The following is a 15,764-nucleotide window of genomic DNA, read 5'->3' as shown; positions in this document are numbered from 1 at the left end:
CTGATGTACCTAACTTATTCAGTGTCTCTGGTACACTGCATGAAGATCTGAGTTCTTGAGACATTGCCTTCCTAGTTGCTGCTATCAGCTGTTGAGCTCTTGAAGTATCCTGTAACACAGGAAACCCAGTATTTCTTCAGGGTACCTTTAAGTCTAAGCTTCAGCATCTAGTCCTCATATTTAAGGGCTCTTAAGAGAATAATTGTCCCTGTTTGTCTTTGTGGGGGAATTATTTTCTCTGTTAAATAACAAATTCCTGGTTAGGAAGAAGGACTGGGAAAAATTGAGACAGACTGGAGACCTGGAAACTGCAAAGAACTGACAATCTTCTGTTGGGTCTTTGAAGATGTGTCAAAAAGAGAGGTAGAGAAGAGATGCTGACTGTTCTGGGGGCTGGTGGCAACCTACTGTAAGGAATCTAGTATAATCCATGGAGGAAGTTAAAGGGCCTCCACCAACAAGTAAGGATAATTTCATTTAAGTTTTGGTTCAATGGGCAGCAAGTCCCTAGCGGTTTGCATCACTTTGAGAAATTTCCCAAACAGTAGGCAGTGAGGGGCAGATTATACAGCCTGCAAGGAGGTGTCTTCATTCTTTTATCTCTGGGTCACAAAAAATGGCATGCACACAATGGGAGACAAAGATCCTTCTTCTCCCAAAGACAAATAATAGCTAGTCCTGTTCCTCTCCTTTACAGTATTATTAGCAATCACAAAAGATTTTATAACCTTATTCCTTTGACACAGTTGGGCGTACGATGCATAACAGCAATGAGACTAGCATTGCATCCAGTGCCTTTGCTTTTGCAGTGCTGTGCTGACTGCCAATGCAGTAGCTAGATGTCCAGAACTGGTGGCTGTGGTACTGGAGTAGATGCCATCACCAGTGCTTGACATGAGGCATTGAAGATAGCCCAGGTACAGAAAGTTGTAATCAAAGGTAAACTGCAACTGTTAGCACCTGAATTTTATGACAATCAATCATAGAATCAGGAAAAGATTAAAAACTGAAGGCTAGCAATGACACCCAAAATTCCTCCCAATGTCCCCAAACGATGCCCATCCAACAAGCAAATGATATTCAATTAGGAAAATAACAAAGCTGAAAAAGCAGTAGTTCGTGCAGTGATGATGACAACAGTAAGTTGACACTGGGAAGAAATGCTGGAAAATCTAAAGCCAGTTGTGGATGCCTGTAGTGGTTATTAATGTTGTGGTATGGATCTGCTGCAATAGGCACCTTTAAGTAGAATCCACACTTGTGGAATTTTACCCCTACTGCTACTAGATTCTAGAACAGCTTCACTGGTAAAGATGAAGTTGAAGAGGAAGATGCTTTGCATCTGGTGCTATATTTTTCCCCATTTTGTTTTACTCTAGAAGGAAACTGCAAACGTTGTGCCCTTTTCCTTGTTGTCGGATTAAAGAAGAGGCATAAGGGACTATTAATGATGATGTGACCTGTACCCAAATGTAATAAGCAGCTACAGTGATACAACCTAGCTCTTGATTTGCTAACCACTATAGCCCCTGTGCAAAGTGTTTTGGACTACATGAAACAGATGAGAAGAAGCCCACTCTAGAAAATTACAATAACAAAATAAAACGGCAAACATGTGTCCACAGTTTGACATTAGGCACACACAGAAAAATCAACTGATTTTTTTTTTCCAGTGATGGTAAAAATTAGACAACCTCTGACACCACAATGACATCAAGAAGGCAGCATGACAACTGCAGTAAAAGGTATACCTAGCGACCAAAGGATCTGCTTCAAGAGACTTCTGTAATTATAATCCCTGGGGTACTTTGCCAAGGTCATGGCTGTGAGTTGTAACCAAAATGCAGTCTGACATTCATATATACTAAATGTAGAAAGCCAGACTATATTTGAACTTAAGTACAGAATTCTATGGTTCAAAATCGTGACATTTGCAAAAGCAAAATTATACTGACAGAGAAGAATGCAAAGAAATCCAATAAAAAATACCAAGGCACAGTGAAAGGTATAGATGCAGGTTCTTACCCTAAATGCCTCAAGTATGATTCTTGTCACTTTTTCCTTCACAGATTCTTGAAGTATATCAGATAATGCAGGAACAATGTTGTAACGACGCAAGTATTCGCACATCTGAGGACTGAATGCCAATAGCCATATACAGAAGATCATCTGATACTGTAGTTGGAAGCCACATTTATTGTGCAGAACACTCATTATGCTAGTAAAAAAGAGAATATTGAACATGTTTCAGTAGGTGATCTCTTACATGCTGCTTCTTTTAAACTGAAAAATGAAAGATAAACCAGCAAACCTATCTGCAAAATATACAAGGTATTGGAGATTTATCCTTAGAACCTTAATGAAATGTAAGAAAGTTAAAAGAAAGGGTGCATTTGTTCTTATAAAGTTCTAAAATTATTTTAAGCAGTTGCCTTGCAAACAATTCAAAATACTTACTTTATCAATAGTCGACATTACCATTGCACAGCTGTTAAAGAACAATTTAGGATGAAAACTTCAGTTTTGGATTAAATCCCTAGCAGTTCTTTCAGTGTTTCCAAAACTCTCTATATAACTTTTATAACCATTTATGCTGTTTCCTTAAAGCTGAAAGTTTATTAAAATAAGGCAAATATTCTGATATTTCTCTTGTTTTCAGACTAAAAGTGAAGAATTTTTCTGAAAACTTCCATAGAGAAAAGCATGTGATAACTTTAAAAAACGAGAGAAGTTATAGTGGATATAAAAAGATTACACACCCCTGTTAAAATGCCAGGTTTTTGTGATATAAAAAAATGAGACCACAATAAATCATTTCAAAACTTTTCCCACCTTTAATGCGACCTATAACCCAAGAAAGTAAAACCAAACTGTCCAAACAGACAAACGGCTACAGAAAGCAAACGTTCACCCTCTTCGCTAAAATTGTCGTATGGTCGCTTCTATTGTAATACAGTTCGTCCACTTAGTAAAATCAGCAAGCCTTTTATTTGACAAATAACTGTATTATTTGTCAAATAAAAGGTTTGCCGATTTTACTAAGTGGATGAACTTTATTACAATAGAAGCGACCATACGACAATTTTAGCGAAGAGGGTGAAAGTTTGCTTTCTGACCTATAACCCACACAATTCAATTGAAAAACAAACATCTGTCAGGAGAAAAATATATAAAAATAAAAAGCATACAATAAGCTGGTTGCATAATGCACACCCTTAAACGAATACTTTGTTGAAGCACCTTTTGATTTAATTACAGCATTCAGACTTCTTGGGTACACACCTGCTATCAATTAAAGAGACTTTGATTAACCCCCAAAAAAGTTCTGCTGTCCTAGTAGGATTTTCCTGACATTTACTCAGTTGCTTGCTACAGCAAAGGCCATGGTTCGCAGAGAGATTACAAAGCATCTATGAGATCTTGTTGTTGAAAGGTATCAGTCAGGAGAAGGGCACAAAAAAATTCCACAACATTGGATATACCATGGAACACAGTGAAGACAGTCATCAAAAAGTGGAAAAAAATATGAGATAACAGTGCCATTGCAAAGAACTGGACATCCCACCAAAATTAATGAAAAGACGAGATGAAAACTGGTCAGGGAAGCTGCCAAAAGACCTACAGTATCACTGATGGAGCTACAGGAATTTCTGGCAAGTACTGGTTGTGTACTATATGTGACAACAAGTTATTATTTATTTATTTATTTTATTATTTATTTATTAAATTTATTAAAAAATAAATAAAATAAATAAATAAATAAAATGTGACAACAATTTCCCATATAAGCCATTGTCTGGACTATGGGGTAGGCTTGCAAGACAGAAGCCTTTTCTTACATCCAGACCCGACTAAAATTTGCAAAACAATACATCAAGTCTCCCAAAAGCGTAGGAAAAAATGTGGTGTGGTCTGATGAGACCAAGGTTAAACTTTCTGGCCACAATTCCAAAAGGTACATTTAGTGCAAAAACAACACTTTTCATCACTAAAAGAACACCGTTCCCATGGTGCTTTAGTCAATGTGGAGGGAATTATGAACAGTTTCAAATACCAGTCATTTTTGGCCCAAAACCTTCAGGCATCTGCTAGAAAGCTGAAGATGAAGAGGAATTTCACCTTTCAACACAACAACGGCCACAAGCATACATCCAAAACAACAAAAGAATGGCTTCACCAGAAGCAAATTAGTTTTGGAATGGCCCAGCCACAGCCCAGACCTAAATTCAACAGAAAATCTGTGGGGTGACCTGAAGAGGGCTGTGCACAAGAGATGCCTTGCAATATGACAGATTTGGAGCAATTTTGCGAGGAAGAGTGGGCAAATATTTCCAAGTCAAGATGTGCCATGCTGATAGACTCCTACCCAAGAAGACTGAATTCTGTAATTAAATCAAAAGGTGCTTCAATAAAGTATTAGTTAAAGGATGTGCACACTTATGCAACCAGCTTATTGTACTTTTTTATTTTTTATATTTTTCCCCTTAACAGATTTGTTTGTTTTTCAAATTGATTTGTACAGGTTACAGGTCACATTAAAGGTGGGGAAAGTTTTGAAATGATTTATTGTGGTCTCATTTTTTTATATCACAAAAACCGGGCATTTTAACAGGGATGTGTAAACTTTTTATATCCACTGTATATAAGGTACATGCAGTAAAAGCATATCTCTGAGAGTGGCTCTTACAGCAAATGCAAACACCTAAGGTTAAGGATGAAAGTGTGTGTGTGTGTGGGGGGGGGTGCGTTTCTGTCTTTTGGATGCCTCCAACCATCCAATGCAGCAGTTGTAGGAACACTGCAATGGTGTTAAGGAATCACTCCTTTGTCATGAGGTGACATTACTTCTTTTAATGTTGTACTTGGCATCAACAAGTACTAAATCTGTCTGAGATTGGTACTGTAAGAAGCAGGCTTCTTCTATTGTGTCTTGCTTTTTGAAGCAAACCCTGAATTAGTGGAACTAAGGGACAAGTATAGACCTGCCTCCATACCTGTCCAAGTGCTGGTGAATATAATTTAAATGATGCCTTACTTGTCCAACTCTACAGTCTATACACCCATGTGACAATACTAAAAATACCAATGTAAATGTGCACTCAAACGATACAAAAAGTTCAAATTATGTACTTCCAGGTAGCAGAAAAGGAAGTCTATAACTCTCCTATCTTTTAATTATTTGAAGGTCTTGTTGAGATGCTACTCAAAGAAGTCTGAAACTCAGTAGCAGTCTTTACACTGAAGCACAAACACATTCAAACTCCTCTTAATAACACAATGATACAGCATAAAACATGAATATAATAATTTGGAATTGACTGACAAGGATACCTCAATAAAATATGTGGTAATTGAGTTTTACCAACAAAACCTATAACATAAGCATCTTCACATTGTGAGTGATCAGTGTTTGTAGCTCTAAAATGCTGATGCTTTAGAAGGTTTCGTGTTATGGTCTCCTGGGAGTCTGCTTTCCCCATAGAAAAGGAAAACAAAAAACAATGTGGTGCTGCTGTGACTGATTGGGTAAGGAGGCTCGGGTTTTTTAATGGTGTGATGAATAAAGATGGGAAAGGAAAATGCAAATGCAAAGCAAGTTGAATTATTCCTATAGCTACCCTAATACACAGCTTATGATTGGATATTTCTGAATATGCACTTTAAAAAGCAAAAATGGAACCTATTTTGAAAATTGTACAGTATTTTTTGCCAGACTGGGCTATTATGCATAGAAGATCACTTTTAAAGTCCTTTGGTGATAATAGGATTTAAACATAGCACTATTAGCAGTATTTATTTAGCACAAAACAGCCTGCCTGCTGAAAATGAGCCACTATGACATTAAGAGAATTTCCCTGGTATATCTTACAGGATAAAGACACGCCTTGTAAAAATGAAGAAACTCAATTCAGTAGATAGTGGATATCTCACATGCTTAATACAATCTGTACATCCCAACAGGCTCATGCAGCCTCCTACTCTTGGGTGGAAGAGTACTGGAGGAGCAGGTGAGTTTTAAGTGAGAAATGGTTGGGATGGGGAAGGTTGAGCTCTGTTGAGTCATTGCTATTCCCTCTCTGATTTCTGGCCCTCGGAAGTCTCGGGACTTCTCTTTTTGGTCTTCTTATTTATCTCCTGTAATGCGTTATCTTGACATTTGACTGTTTTCCCTTGCCCTGCCTACAGGGAGATGATCAGGTCTTAGTAGGGCAGCTCTTGTTATAGACTGCAACATGGTATTGAAACAAAAGAGCAGTCTTCCAAATACAATGTTGCAAGGAAGCTGAAGAAGCAGGCTCAAAAGGAGCCTGAATCAATTTTTCAGGAACAAAAATGATGTCCCAGGAGGGTGGAATATGCTTCTTGGGAGGCCTGATATGAAGGACGCCTTTAAGAAACTGCTTGACTTCAAATCTAGAGGCCAGAGGAGGAGTCAAGGGCAGACAAACAGAAATTGCTGACAGGTGATCTTTCATAAAAGAATATGCTAACTCAGTAAGGAGCAGATCACACAAATAAGACAGAGCCACAGGAACATCCCCAGGTAGGGGATCCTGATGGTGAGAGAGGCACCAGGCAGAAGAGGACTTTCATTTGGACAAATATGACTTCCTCATAGTGGGCTTCCTGGTCTCCTGCAAGACCCAAAGCACATCCTCTGAAAAGGGGTGCCCAAAAGGGATCAAAACCCTATCACCCACAGCATCAATTGAAGAGTGGACAAGGGAGGATGGATAAGAGACCCCCGTCTTGTGTGAGAAGGTCCACCCGGTCAAGGTAACTTGTGGGGATTGCCCCCTGGCCAAGTGAGAAACAAAGGGGAATCAATGCTCTTTGTTCCAAAAGGGAGTCATTAACAAAGATTTTGGGAAAGTCTGTGCAAGACTCCCGGAAGCATAGGATGGGGATGGATGGCATACAGAAGCATCCCCTTCCAAGGAAAAGATAGGGTGTCCACTTTCCAAGCCAGATGACTTGAGACTCTGGAAAAGAATAGAGAAAGATGTCTATTTAGAGGGGAAGCAAAAAAAAAAACCTGTGGAATATTCCACTGACAGACTATGTCGAGGACGAGCTTGTGTGCTGGACCTGCTTTAAGAGTCTGCCATAGGGAATGTAAATAGCCTGAAGAGTCTCTTCATACTGGATCCTAGACCTGAAGAGCTAGCATGCAAGGAAGGTACGACTTAGTACCCCCTTGCATGTAGATATACCACATCACTGTGGTACTGCCTGTGAAAACTTTGAGGGGCCAGGGATGAAAGACAGAATGAAAAGCCTGAAGAGCGAGAAGCAGAGCCCTCATCTCCTTTATACTGATGTGGTCCAAACTCTGATGAGGAGACCAGAAACCCTGAACCTTGATACAGAATAAAGCCCCCCAACCCCTGTCTGAGGCATCTGTAAAGAGCTCTTGAGTTAGGGCTGGAGCCTGGAAAGGAAGCCCCATTTTAAGAGAAAAGTTGATGAATTCACCACTGAAACTCGAGCTTGAGACAAGGGAGGAAGGGGATTGGGAAGTCCAGGTGGTGGCAATGTTGAAGCCACACTGACGAAGTACCACTGTAGCTTTCTCATATGCACCCTGGCCAGAGGAAGCATGGGAATGGTGGAAGCCATGAACTCGAGGACCCTGAGAATGTCCCTGTCCATGACTGAATCCAGAGAAAGAAGAGACTGGAAAAAAGGCGATAAGATACAGGGTCTTGGGAGCAGGCAGAGATGCCAGCATGGACATGGTTTGAAATCTGCAACCAAGGAAAGCATAATCCAGAGAAGGAGTAAGACTTGATTTTTGAAAGTTTATGGTAAACCCCAGACTCTGCAACAGGGAAATAGTAAATTAGAGATCCTGAAGTACAGTCATGGGGGCAGAAGCTTGAATGAGCAGATTGTCCAGATAAGGAAAGATATGAAACCCTCTCATAATGCAAAATGCAATAATAGGAGCAAGACATCTGGTGAGTACCCTTGCGGAAGTAGACAGGCCAAAGGGCAAAGCAGAGAACTGAAAATATAAGGAAGAAACAGAGAAATGCAAAAAATTCCTGAAAAGGGGATGGATGGGGACATAAAGATAGGCATCCTTGAGATTCAAGAGATCAAAAAGGCCTGGGAAAGAAGAAGGGAAAATAAAATTTGAAGAGACAACATCTGAAAGGAAGAAGTCTTGAAAAAGGTAAAGAATTGGTCTCCATGTGCCCTCCTTCCTGGGAACCAAAAACATTCTGGAATAAAAACTCCTCCCTAGTTGGGCAGTGGATACAGCTTGAATGGTGCCCTGGATCATCAAAGAATGAAGCACCTCTGGAAAAGAGGAAGCTGACCCCAGAAAAGGGAGGAATGGATTACAAACCTGACCCATATCCAATATCTCACATGTTGAACCATACAAAAATAAGACAACATTGATCTAACGTACATAAGTACATAACTTTCGTTTTTTAAGGCTACTGATCTTTTTGGATAAGAATCCCTGAGGTATATTAAGGTAAGTGATATCTTTAGGCAATACATGCCAAAATAGAGATTATCTTGAATAATAGGTCTAATGAAATACAAGTAAAGGGGACTTAAGAGTTCTTTGGATCTAGAAAAGATACCGTTGGACATTAGATGAGCAGAAAGACAGTTGTCAACAAGAATCCTTAGATCCCTTACAACAAGTTCTGTTTGCTGATTTGTCACCTGTTTGGTATGGAAAAATGTTTTGTTTACAGAAATTAACTATATTATATTTTGCACATTTAATTTGAGACCACTGTCATTATTGGAGCAACTGTGAATCAGTGGAAAAATGAATAACAGTCACAAATTACAGATGCCTGCAAAGTTAGATAACCATAAGAGTGTTGTGGTCTGATGGTCTCTGAGAAGCTGAAGCCAAATAGAAGACGACCCAACACAGTGTTTTGTTTCCTTCAGAAGTGGCTCCTGTGACTCCAACCATGTGGGTTCCCTCAAACAACCAGTTAATGCCTAACATAAGGACTTGCGTTTAGAATTACAAGTCTGTCAATACTGCCTGCTTCACAAGTGGTGACAAAGGCCTTGACTGGGTCCAGATATGCTGTATGTGCTGCATAATTGCTATCCAGTGCTTTAGTGACATTTTCAAGGAAATTAATGAGGTTAAAGAAGCAGGACCTTCCTTTAATAAAGCTGAACTGATGAGTGCACATGATTAACAGATTTGCAATGTCCAGGTTAAGGTTCAAGATAATACCATCCTTGTGTAATGGCACTACAATGGCATTTTCCATGCTGCATGAATGCAACCAGTGGAGGGGCTTAGATTAAAGATGTTAAGCAGGGACACAGACAGGCCATAAATCAGGCAGTCTGGTATGTTATCTGGGCCCATGAATGAGCTGGCATTAACTTTTCAGGGGGATAATAGGACCTATCCCCTTAGTAATTAAAGGGGTGACTTTGACTTTGGAATACGTGGAGCAGGTATAACTGTGTGGAACATTTGCATTAAATTTGTCAGCTAAGAAAAGTAACTATTTCCTATGGGTCAGAGTAGATACTATTATTGTGGACTAGTTCCAGACCTTATTGGGTGTTAGTTCTTAACTTCCTGACATAGTCAAAGAAAGATGTGTAATTTTTGTTTTAATTGCTATTTTAAGTTAAATTCAGGATAAAGCTTCCTAATGTTTCCTGTAAGTTCTTTACTAACTTGCAGTATGCTCTTAATGCTTACAAGTTACTTACTTTAAGTATTTTTTTTCTCTTGTTAGATAACCCAACATATGGCTTATTTTTAAAATGCTCATTATATCTTGTGTGGATAGGGGACTGCCTTAATGATACAACTGTTTATATGTCCGTAGAAATCAGTCATAGACAGTGACTTTAGCAGTGGGATCCATTGGAGGAAGATGATAATGGAATTTACTTAGGTCATCAAGTAACTGTAGCAAACTTGCTTTTAAGAACTCCCACCAGTTTTAAAAGAAAAGGTTACTGCTTTATGATGTCCTTCTATATCACTCTTGCAGCATTCCTAACAGAAGGGATCCCCTGCCAAGGATAGCTCAATGTCTGGACAGCATAGCAAAGCCTTTAGCATTTACAGGTGCTGTACATCACATGTACACCCCAAGGTGTAGGGTATAAAGTTCAAGTATGAAAGCAGACACTCAGAACTTCTCTGCTGTCAGTCCAAATGCCCATCATTGAATCATACGTCTGAATGCTATTCTTATATGCTGTTTACCAAGCTGTTTTTCAGATAAGGATAAACCCCAACAAGGCACTTATCTTGTTTACTTAGTGTTGGCTGGTTTCATGTCATCCAGAAAGGGTAAATGCCAGTGTGGGAGGCAAATTCCTCATAAAGACCATCAGGACCAGTGTCTCTTCTGTTTGGGTGCTTCCCACAACCATACGCAGTGTTCTATCAGCCAAGCTTTTGTCCTCAAGACTCTATGTAGTCATCTTTCTTCCTTATCTACCTTGAAAACCAATGTCTTAAGTTGTTGGCTCAAAGTGCTATGACAGAGTCTTCCCATCCCAAGGGCCAGCAGTTGACCAAGAAAAATGCCAAAAAAGTTAGGTCTAATACAGCTGCTGTCCAGTCTCCCCCCAGATGTCTCTCTTGAGGCTAGTGAAAGCCCAGAGGATCGTCTAGTTGTTGCTTCAGATTCCTCTGCTGTGACCCCATAGGAGGCTGGCATGGATCCATCTTCTCACAAGTTGTCAGAGAAAAATACTTCAAAAGACCAAAAGTATAAGGTTCAGTTCAGGTATCTTTATTCTTGTGCAAGGAGACAAAAAATGCAGTTACAGAGTTTGTCTGACTAAATCAGGAAGTGTCACAGTTATTATACCTTTCTTTCAAGACATTGCCCACTATGACTGACGTAGTAGATCACCAGTTCACAATTCTGTTACTTTACAGATGTTTCTCACATTTCTAGCTGACTCTTCAAAGTTTAAAAAAGATTTTTCAGTAAACAGGATGGCCTTGACGACCACCGGTCAATTATAACTTTCTTACTATGTGATGTTACAAGTCTAGGTACTATGGCTAATTCAAGCACAATGCAAGTACAGATTTCTGAAGCAGTTCATTGTTTATAGTATCTAACTTTCTTGCAGCTTGTGCACTTTTTCATCAGCACGAACAGAGCTTATTGTCCATAATGAATGGATCTACAGAAATTATTATTATTCTCCATTTAATTTCCTGACCTAGCAGAAAATCAACTGCTTTCCAGTACATTTCCAAAGCATAAACATGCATTTTGCTGTGCTAGCAAACTAGGTCAGAGTGCATCTTGCAGTGTCAGAAAGCACAATTTCAGAAAAGCATATTTTCAGTTTCAAATAGAACTAATGCTGCATATAGAATAAAAACGTGTTAATCTTCCCTTATTTAAAATAAGCATTGCACACATATGTTAATACATATTTTTCTAACATCCCCCCCCCCCGTTAATACTTTTTATTCTATTTCAAAAGCATAAACAGTTTGTTTCTTCTCCTAACCTCTTCCTTTGAGGATTTGCAGCTAAGAGAGTCATTCAGTTTAAACTTATGAAAGTGTTTCCTTTTTCAACAGTTCTTCAATTTCAGTACTTTGATACAAAGTCTCAGAAACTGACATGTCTATAAAATCTTTGATTAATTTTTTCATGCAGGGAATACCACAGCAAATACATGCTCCTAACAAAAGTAATCCCACACAAATGGCAATCAGGATGTTCATTAGGATGGAATCCCACCCCCCAAACAAATTCTGGAAAAAGTCCATCAGTGGGTTCGGGCCTGGCCTGGTCATGTCTGACACTTGCTGAATCACTTCCAAATGATCGCTGATCTCATGTTTATTGTCGGGAATGAACGAACAACACTCATCTTTGATTAAAGCACACGTACCACCTCTCGCCGCTAGGGTGAAGTCAAGAGCCATGCGGTTTTGAAGCACCACAGCTCTCATTGCATTCAGTTCATCAGTCATTAATTCAAGAGCAGAAAAAGTTGCATTGCTCATGACCTCGAGAAGTTTGGATAGCTTTCTCAGTTCCCAAATTGATTTAACTGCACCATATGCAGGGGCTATACCAGCCCAGGATATGATAGTGTCACTCAAGTCCATGTGTGCTAGTTTACTTTTGTCTTTCACAGAGTTATGGTTTCTCCAGCCTGCTATGATCTGTCCCATTGGATTCTCAGGTTTCTCAGGTTTCTTAATTGGATTTTCAGATTTCTTTGCGACATCTCTGACGTTTTGAATTCTCCCATGAAACAAAGCTGTAGCATGTCATATGGCCGGGACCAGGTAACCCAAAAACAACTGCCGGACCAATTCTCAGGCAACCATTTGTATGCCTTTTTCCCACATATGAAATAACAGTTTTCTACTTTAGTACTGATATACACTTTCCCTGCATGAAACATTTTCTTATCTATTATAGACAGTTGCTTTAAAAGAACAGGATTATGTTGTATATCACTGACAGTTTTATGCAAGGACTCAAAGTAGGAGTCATAATACCAGAAAGGCTCATCCAGACTCTGCTACACTTTGCTGTGAAGGAAAGGTTAGTTTGCTGTTACTTTTTGTATTTCTGTATTGCCTTTCTATATTTTGAATACTGTAGTTTGTTTTCTTTATCTTGTGTTTTGCTTGCATTCTGTTTTAAACAGCATATTAAAACTTCAAAAGAGACCACAGCTCTCTCTGTTCTGAGTCAAGCAGAAATAAGAACTGATTAATTAAGGACTCATTCATAAGACAGAAGAGGTCACTTAAGGTTAATCACTTGTTAACAGAGGGGTGGAGCTAGGAACTAAAATTTCTATTTAAGGAGTAAACTAAAACATTTCAGAGCTTTACCAGAAAGGCTCATCCAGACTCTGCTACACTTTGCTGTGAAGGAAAGGTTAGTTTGCTGTTACTTTTGTATTTCTGTATTGCCTTTCTATATTTTGAATACTGTAGTTTGTTTTCTTTATCTTGTGTTTTGCTTGCATTCTGTTTTAAACAGCATATTAAAACTTCAAAAGAGACCACAGCTCTCTCTGTTCTGAGTCAAGCAGAATTTTTCCCTCCCTCCCACCCATTTAAGTTGTCTTGTTAAATACCACTGTCTTTCTAGTTGCCCGCCTCTTATGTTAATCTGACCATATATCTCATTTCTCTCTACTTTCACTGGCTTATGTGAGTAATCACAAAACCATCACTTTTGAAATCCCACCCTTCAATTATTTAAATTTATTGGCCATCCTACAGTATTTCATAGTACCAAAATAACCACCCCTTTCAGTCCATCTTGCTGTTTTAAAAATAGTAACTCTCCACTAAACCTTAACTTTTTAAACCGGTAAAACTCAAGTTACCTACTTTCATATCTAACTTCTCTAGTGCACACTGCAGAGTGCATTCTTTTCAATCTTACCTTTAAGCATCCCTGTTACTAGCACTTTCTCTAATACCTAAAAAGATCATCTCTACTTGACTCCAAGTAGACTTTTCTCTATCTGTTAAACCTAGCACTTGCTCCTACAGTACTTATTACCTTGATACGGCACTCTTATAGATAGCACCCCAAAAGGCAAACCCCATTTCTCGGTCACCCACATCCCCGGAATCTCTTTTAAAGTTTTTGTCTAGTCCTTCTAGCATGTCGAGGATCAGTTGCTAGTGTCCTCTCCTGCTCAGCTGGTGAACCTGGGAATATTGAGGCAATGTTACAATTGCCTCATGTACACAGACAACCCTCTCCTCCTTCCACAAAACACAAATACATGCGAGATGCAACTATACGGCCAAACTGGAGGCTGAGCTCTCTCAACATAGGACTGGCAAGACCAGTCAGGAGGAGAAGGTTACCACACACACTATAGACCCAGTCTCACATAGTACCATCACAACCTCAAATCATACACATAAACACACAAAGACATACTCGTGGCTCTGATCAAAATCTACCAAAACAGCAGAGGCCACCAAAGCAGACACCCAAACAACCACCACCTCAGAACACAACACCTGCAACACATAGACCTCACAGTCAGAGTGTCAAACAGTCACAGCCCTTAAGGCCAAACACAATGCCAGACACACTAGTCATTGGTGACTCCATAGTCAGACACACTGGCGTCCGCTCACCAGACTGAGTAAGGAGAAGGTCACAGTAAGCTGCCTGTCGGGTGCTAGAATCCGCCACATAACGCAAGCACTCAGGTCTCTCAACAGCAGGTACAAATACGACTCAGTCATTGTCACGCTGGTGTAAGCGACCTGAGGCGTACCTCCTTGGACTACATGAAAAGAGACATTGAGGAGCTCTCTGATTATGTAGCCCAGGCAGGTATGACCCTGACCTTGAGCAGTATCCTACCTTCACCAAGAATGATGCCACAATACAGAGATAAGATGATCAGCTTTAACAATTGGCTTAAACTCTGGTGTCATTCAAAGGGGATCAATGTCTGTCTGCCTGGGATGACATGCTGGACAAGCCACGCTGCTAGCAGGGCGGCTTGCACCTGTCACCCTGGGATTCCGGATATTGGCAAAGGCTCTTGCCACCCCATAGTGCCTTTTTAGGCAAGGCTCAAATTCTAAACCTACCACCCTAGAACACAAAAAGGAAAAAACTAAGGGTAATGCTGCTCAATGCCAGAAGTCTAAATCTCAAAATGCACGCACTCGAGGCCCTTCTCAGTATGGAGAACATCGATGTCTGTGCAGTGACAGAAACCTGGTTCAAGGCTCCTGAGAGCACCCCAGCACTATCAGGTTTTACCTCTTATCATGCGTTCCGGCCCCAAAATCCGGACAATACCAAGAAAGGAGGGTATCCATATTCATCAAAGACACCCACACCTCAAGACTGGTGGCAACGCACGATGCATCGGAGACCATCCAGGTGCAATTAACCATAGGCAAGACTGCTCTGCAAATTGTAGCATGTTACAGGCCACCCTCACAAACTCAGGAACCTCACATGGCCTTCCTGAAAACACTAGAGGATAAATGTATCACCAAACACCATCATACTAGGTGACTTCAATTACCCTAATATAGACTGGGAACACTACTCAAGCCCAAACACCCTAGCCCAAAAGTTCCTGGAATTCATAAACTCAAATGCCATGGAACAACTAGTCACCATCCCACAAGAGGAGAAAACATACTTGATCTCATCATCACGAACATGGGAGCACAATGTTCAACACGAAGTATACCCCTCACTGGTGAGATCAGATCACAAACTAATCTCGCTGGAGGTCCTCATCCCACCCCACCTGAAATAAAAAGACCACAGTAAAGAACTTCTCGAAAGCCGACTTCACACTTCTAAAGACTAGTGTGGTCTCCTTTAAGGCCCCGAGCGGCGGAAAACAGTACTCAAGCCGCTGAATCACTTACAAATGCCTTCTACCAGCACCTGCAGGACTGCATGGATAAGGCAATCCCAAGCAAAACAAAGACTCTTTGTACCAAAGGCAAGCGTCAGTCTGGTGGACCCCAGCCATAAACAAACTCTACAACAAAAGGAGGAAGCTACTACAAGATAGAGCAAAATCCTTAAAAGGTAAGACACCCTTGATCACTATAAGTAAAAACTAAGAGCTCTCATAAAATCATCCAAAGCAAATTTTGAGAGAAAAATAGCTAAAGACTCAAAAGACAATCATAAGGCCTTCTTTAGCTATGTTAGAAACCTGGGAGGAACCTCCCAGATATGCTCAGAACTAGTTCAAAATGATGTGAAGATTACTGATCCTACAGACATTGCCAA

At 40.0% G+C, this 15,764-nt stretch overlaps 1 protein-coding gene across 1 annotated transcript in view; it reads right to left on the bottom strand.

Moving 5' to 3' along the window:
• Window positions 1-15,764, bottom strand: part of ATP6V1H (ATPase H+ transporting V1 subunit H) — a gene marked incomplete in the record, with an annotated part of 1,920,819 nt that overhangs the window by 1,150,543 nt on the left and 754,512 nt on the right. The window contains 1 exon segment of the mRNA XM_044065517.1: window positions 2,026-2,218. Within this exon segment, the coding sequence (XP_043921452.1) occupies window positions 2,026-2,218 (193 nt within the window).

Source organism: Protopterus annectens, chromosome 3.part0, assembly GCF_019279795.1.
Source record: "Protopterus annectens isolate FY-2018-M chromosome 3.part0, PAN1.0, whole genome shotgun sequence".
NCBI classification, from domain to species: Eukaryota; Metazoa; Chordata; order Ceratodontiformes; family Protopteridae; genus Protopterus; species Protopterus annectens.
Note: the sequence above shows the minus strand (reverse complement) of the source record. Positions and strands in the feature narration are given on the sequence as shown.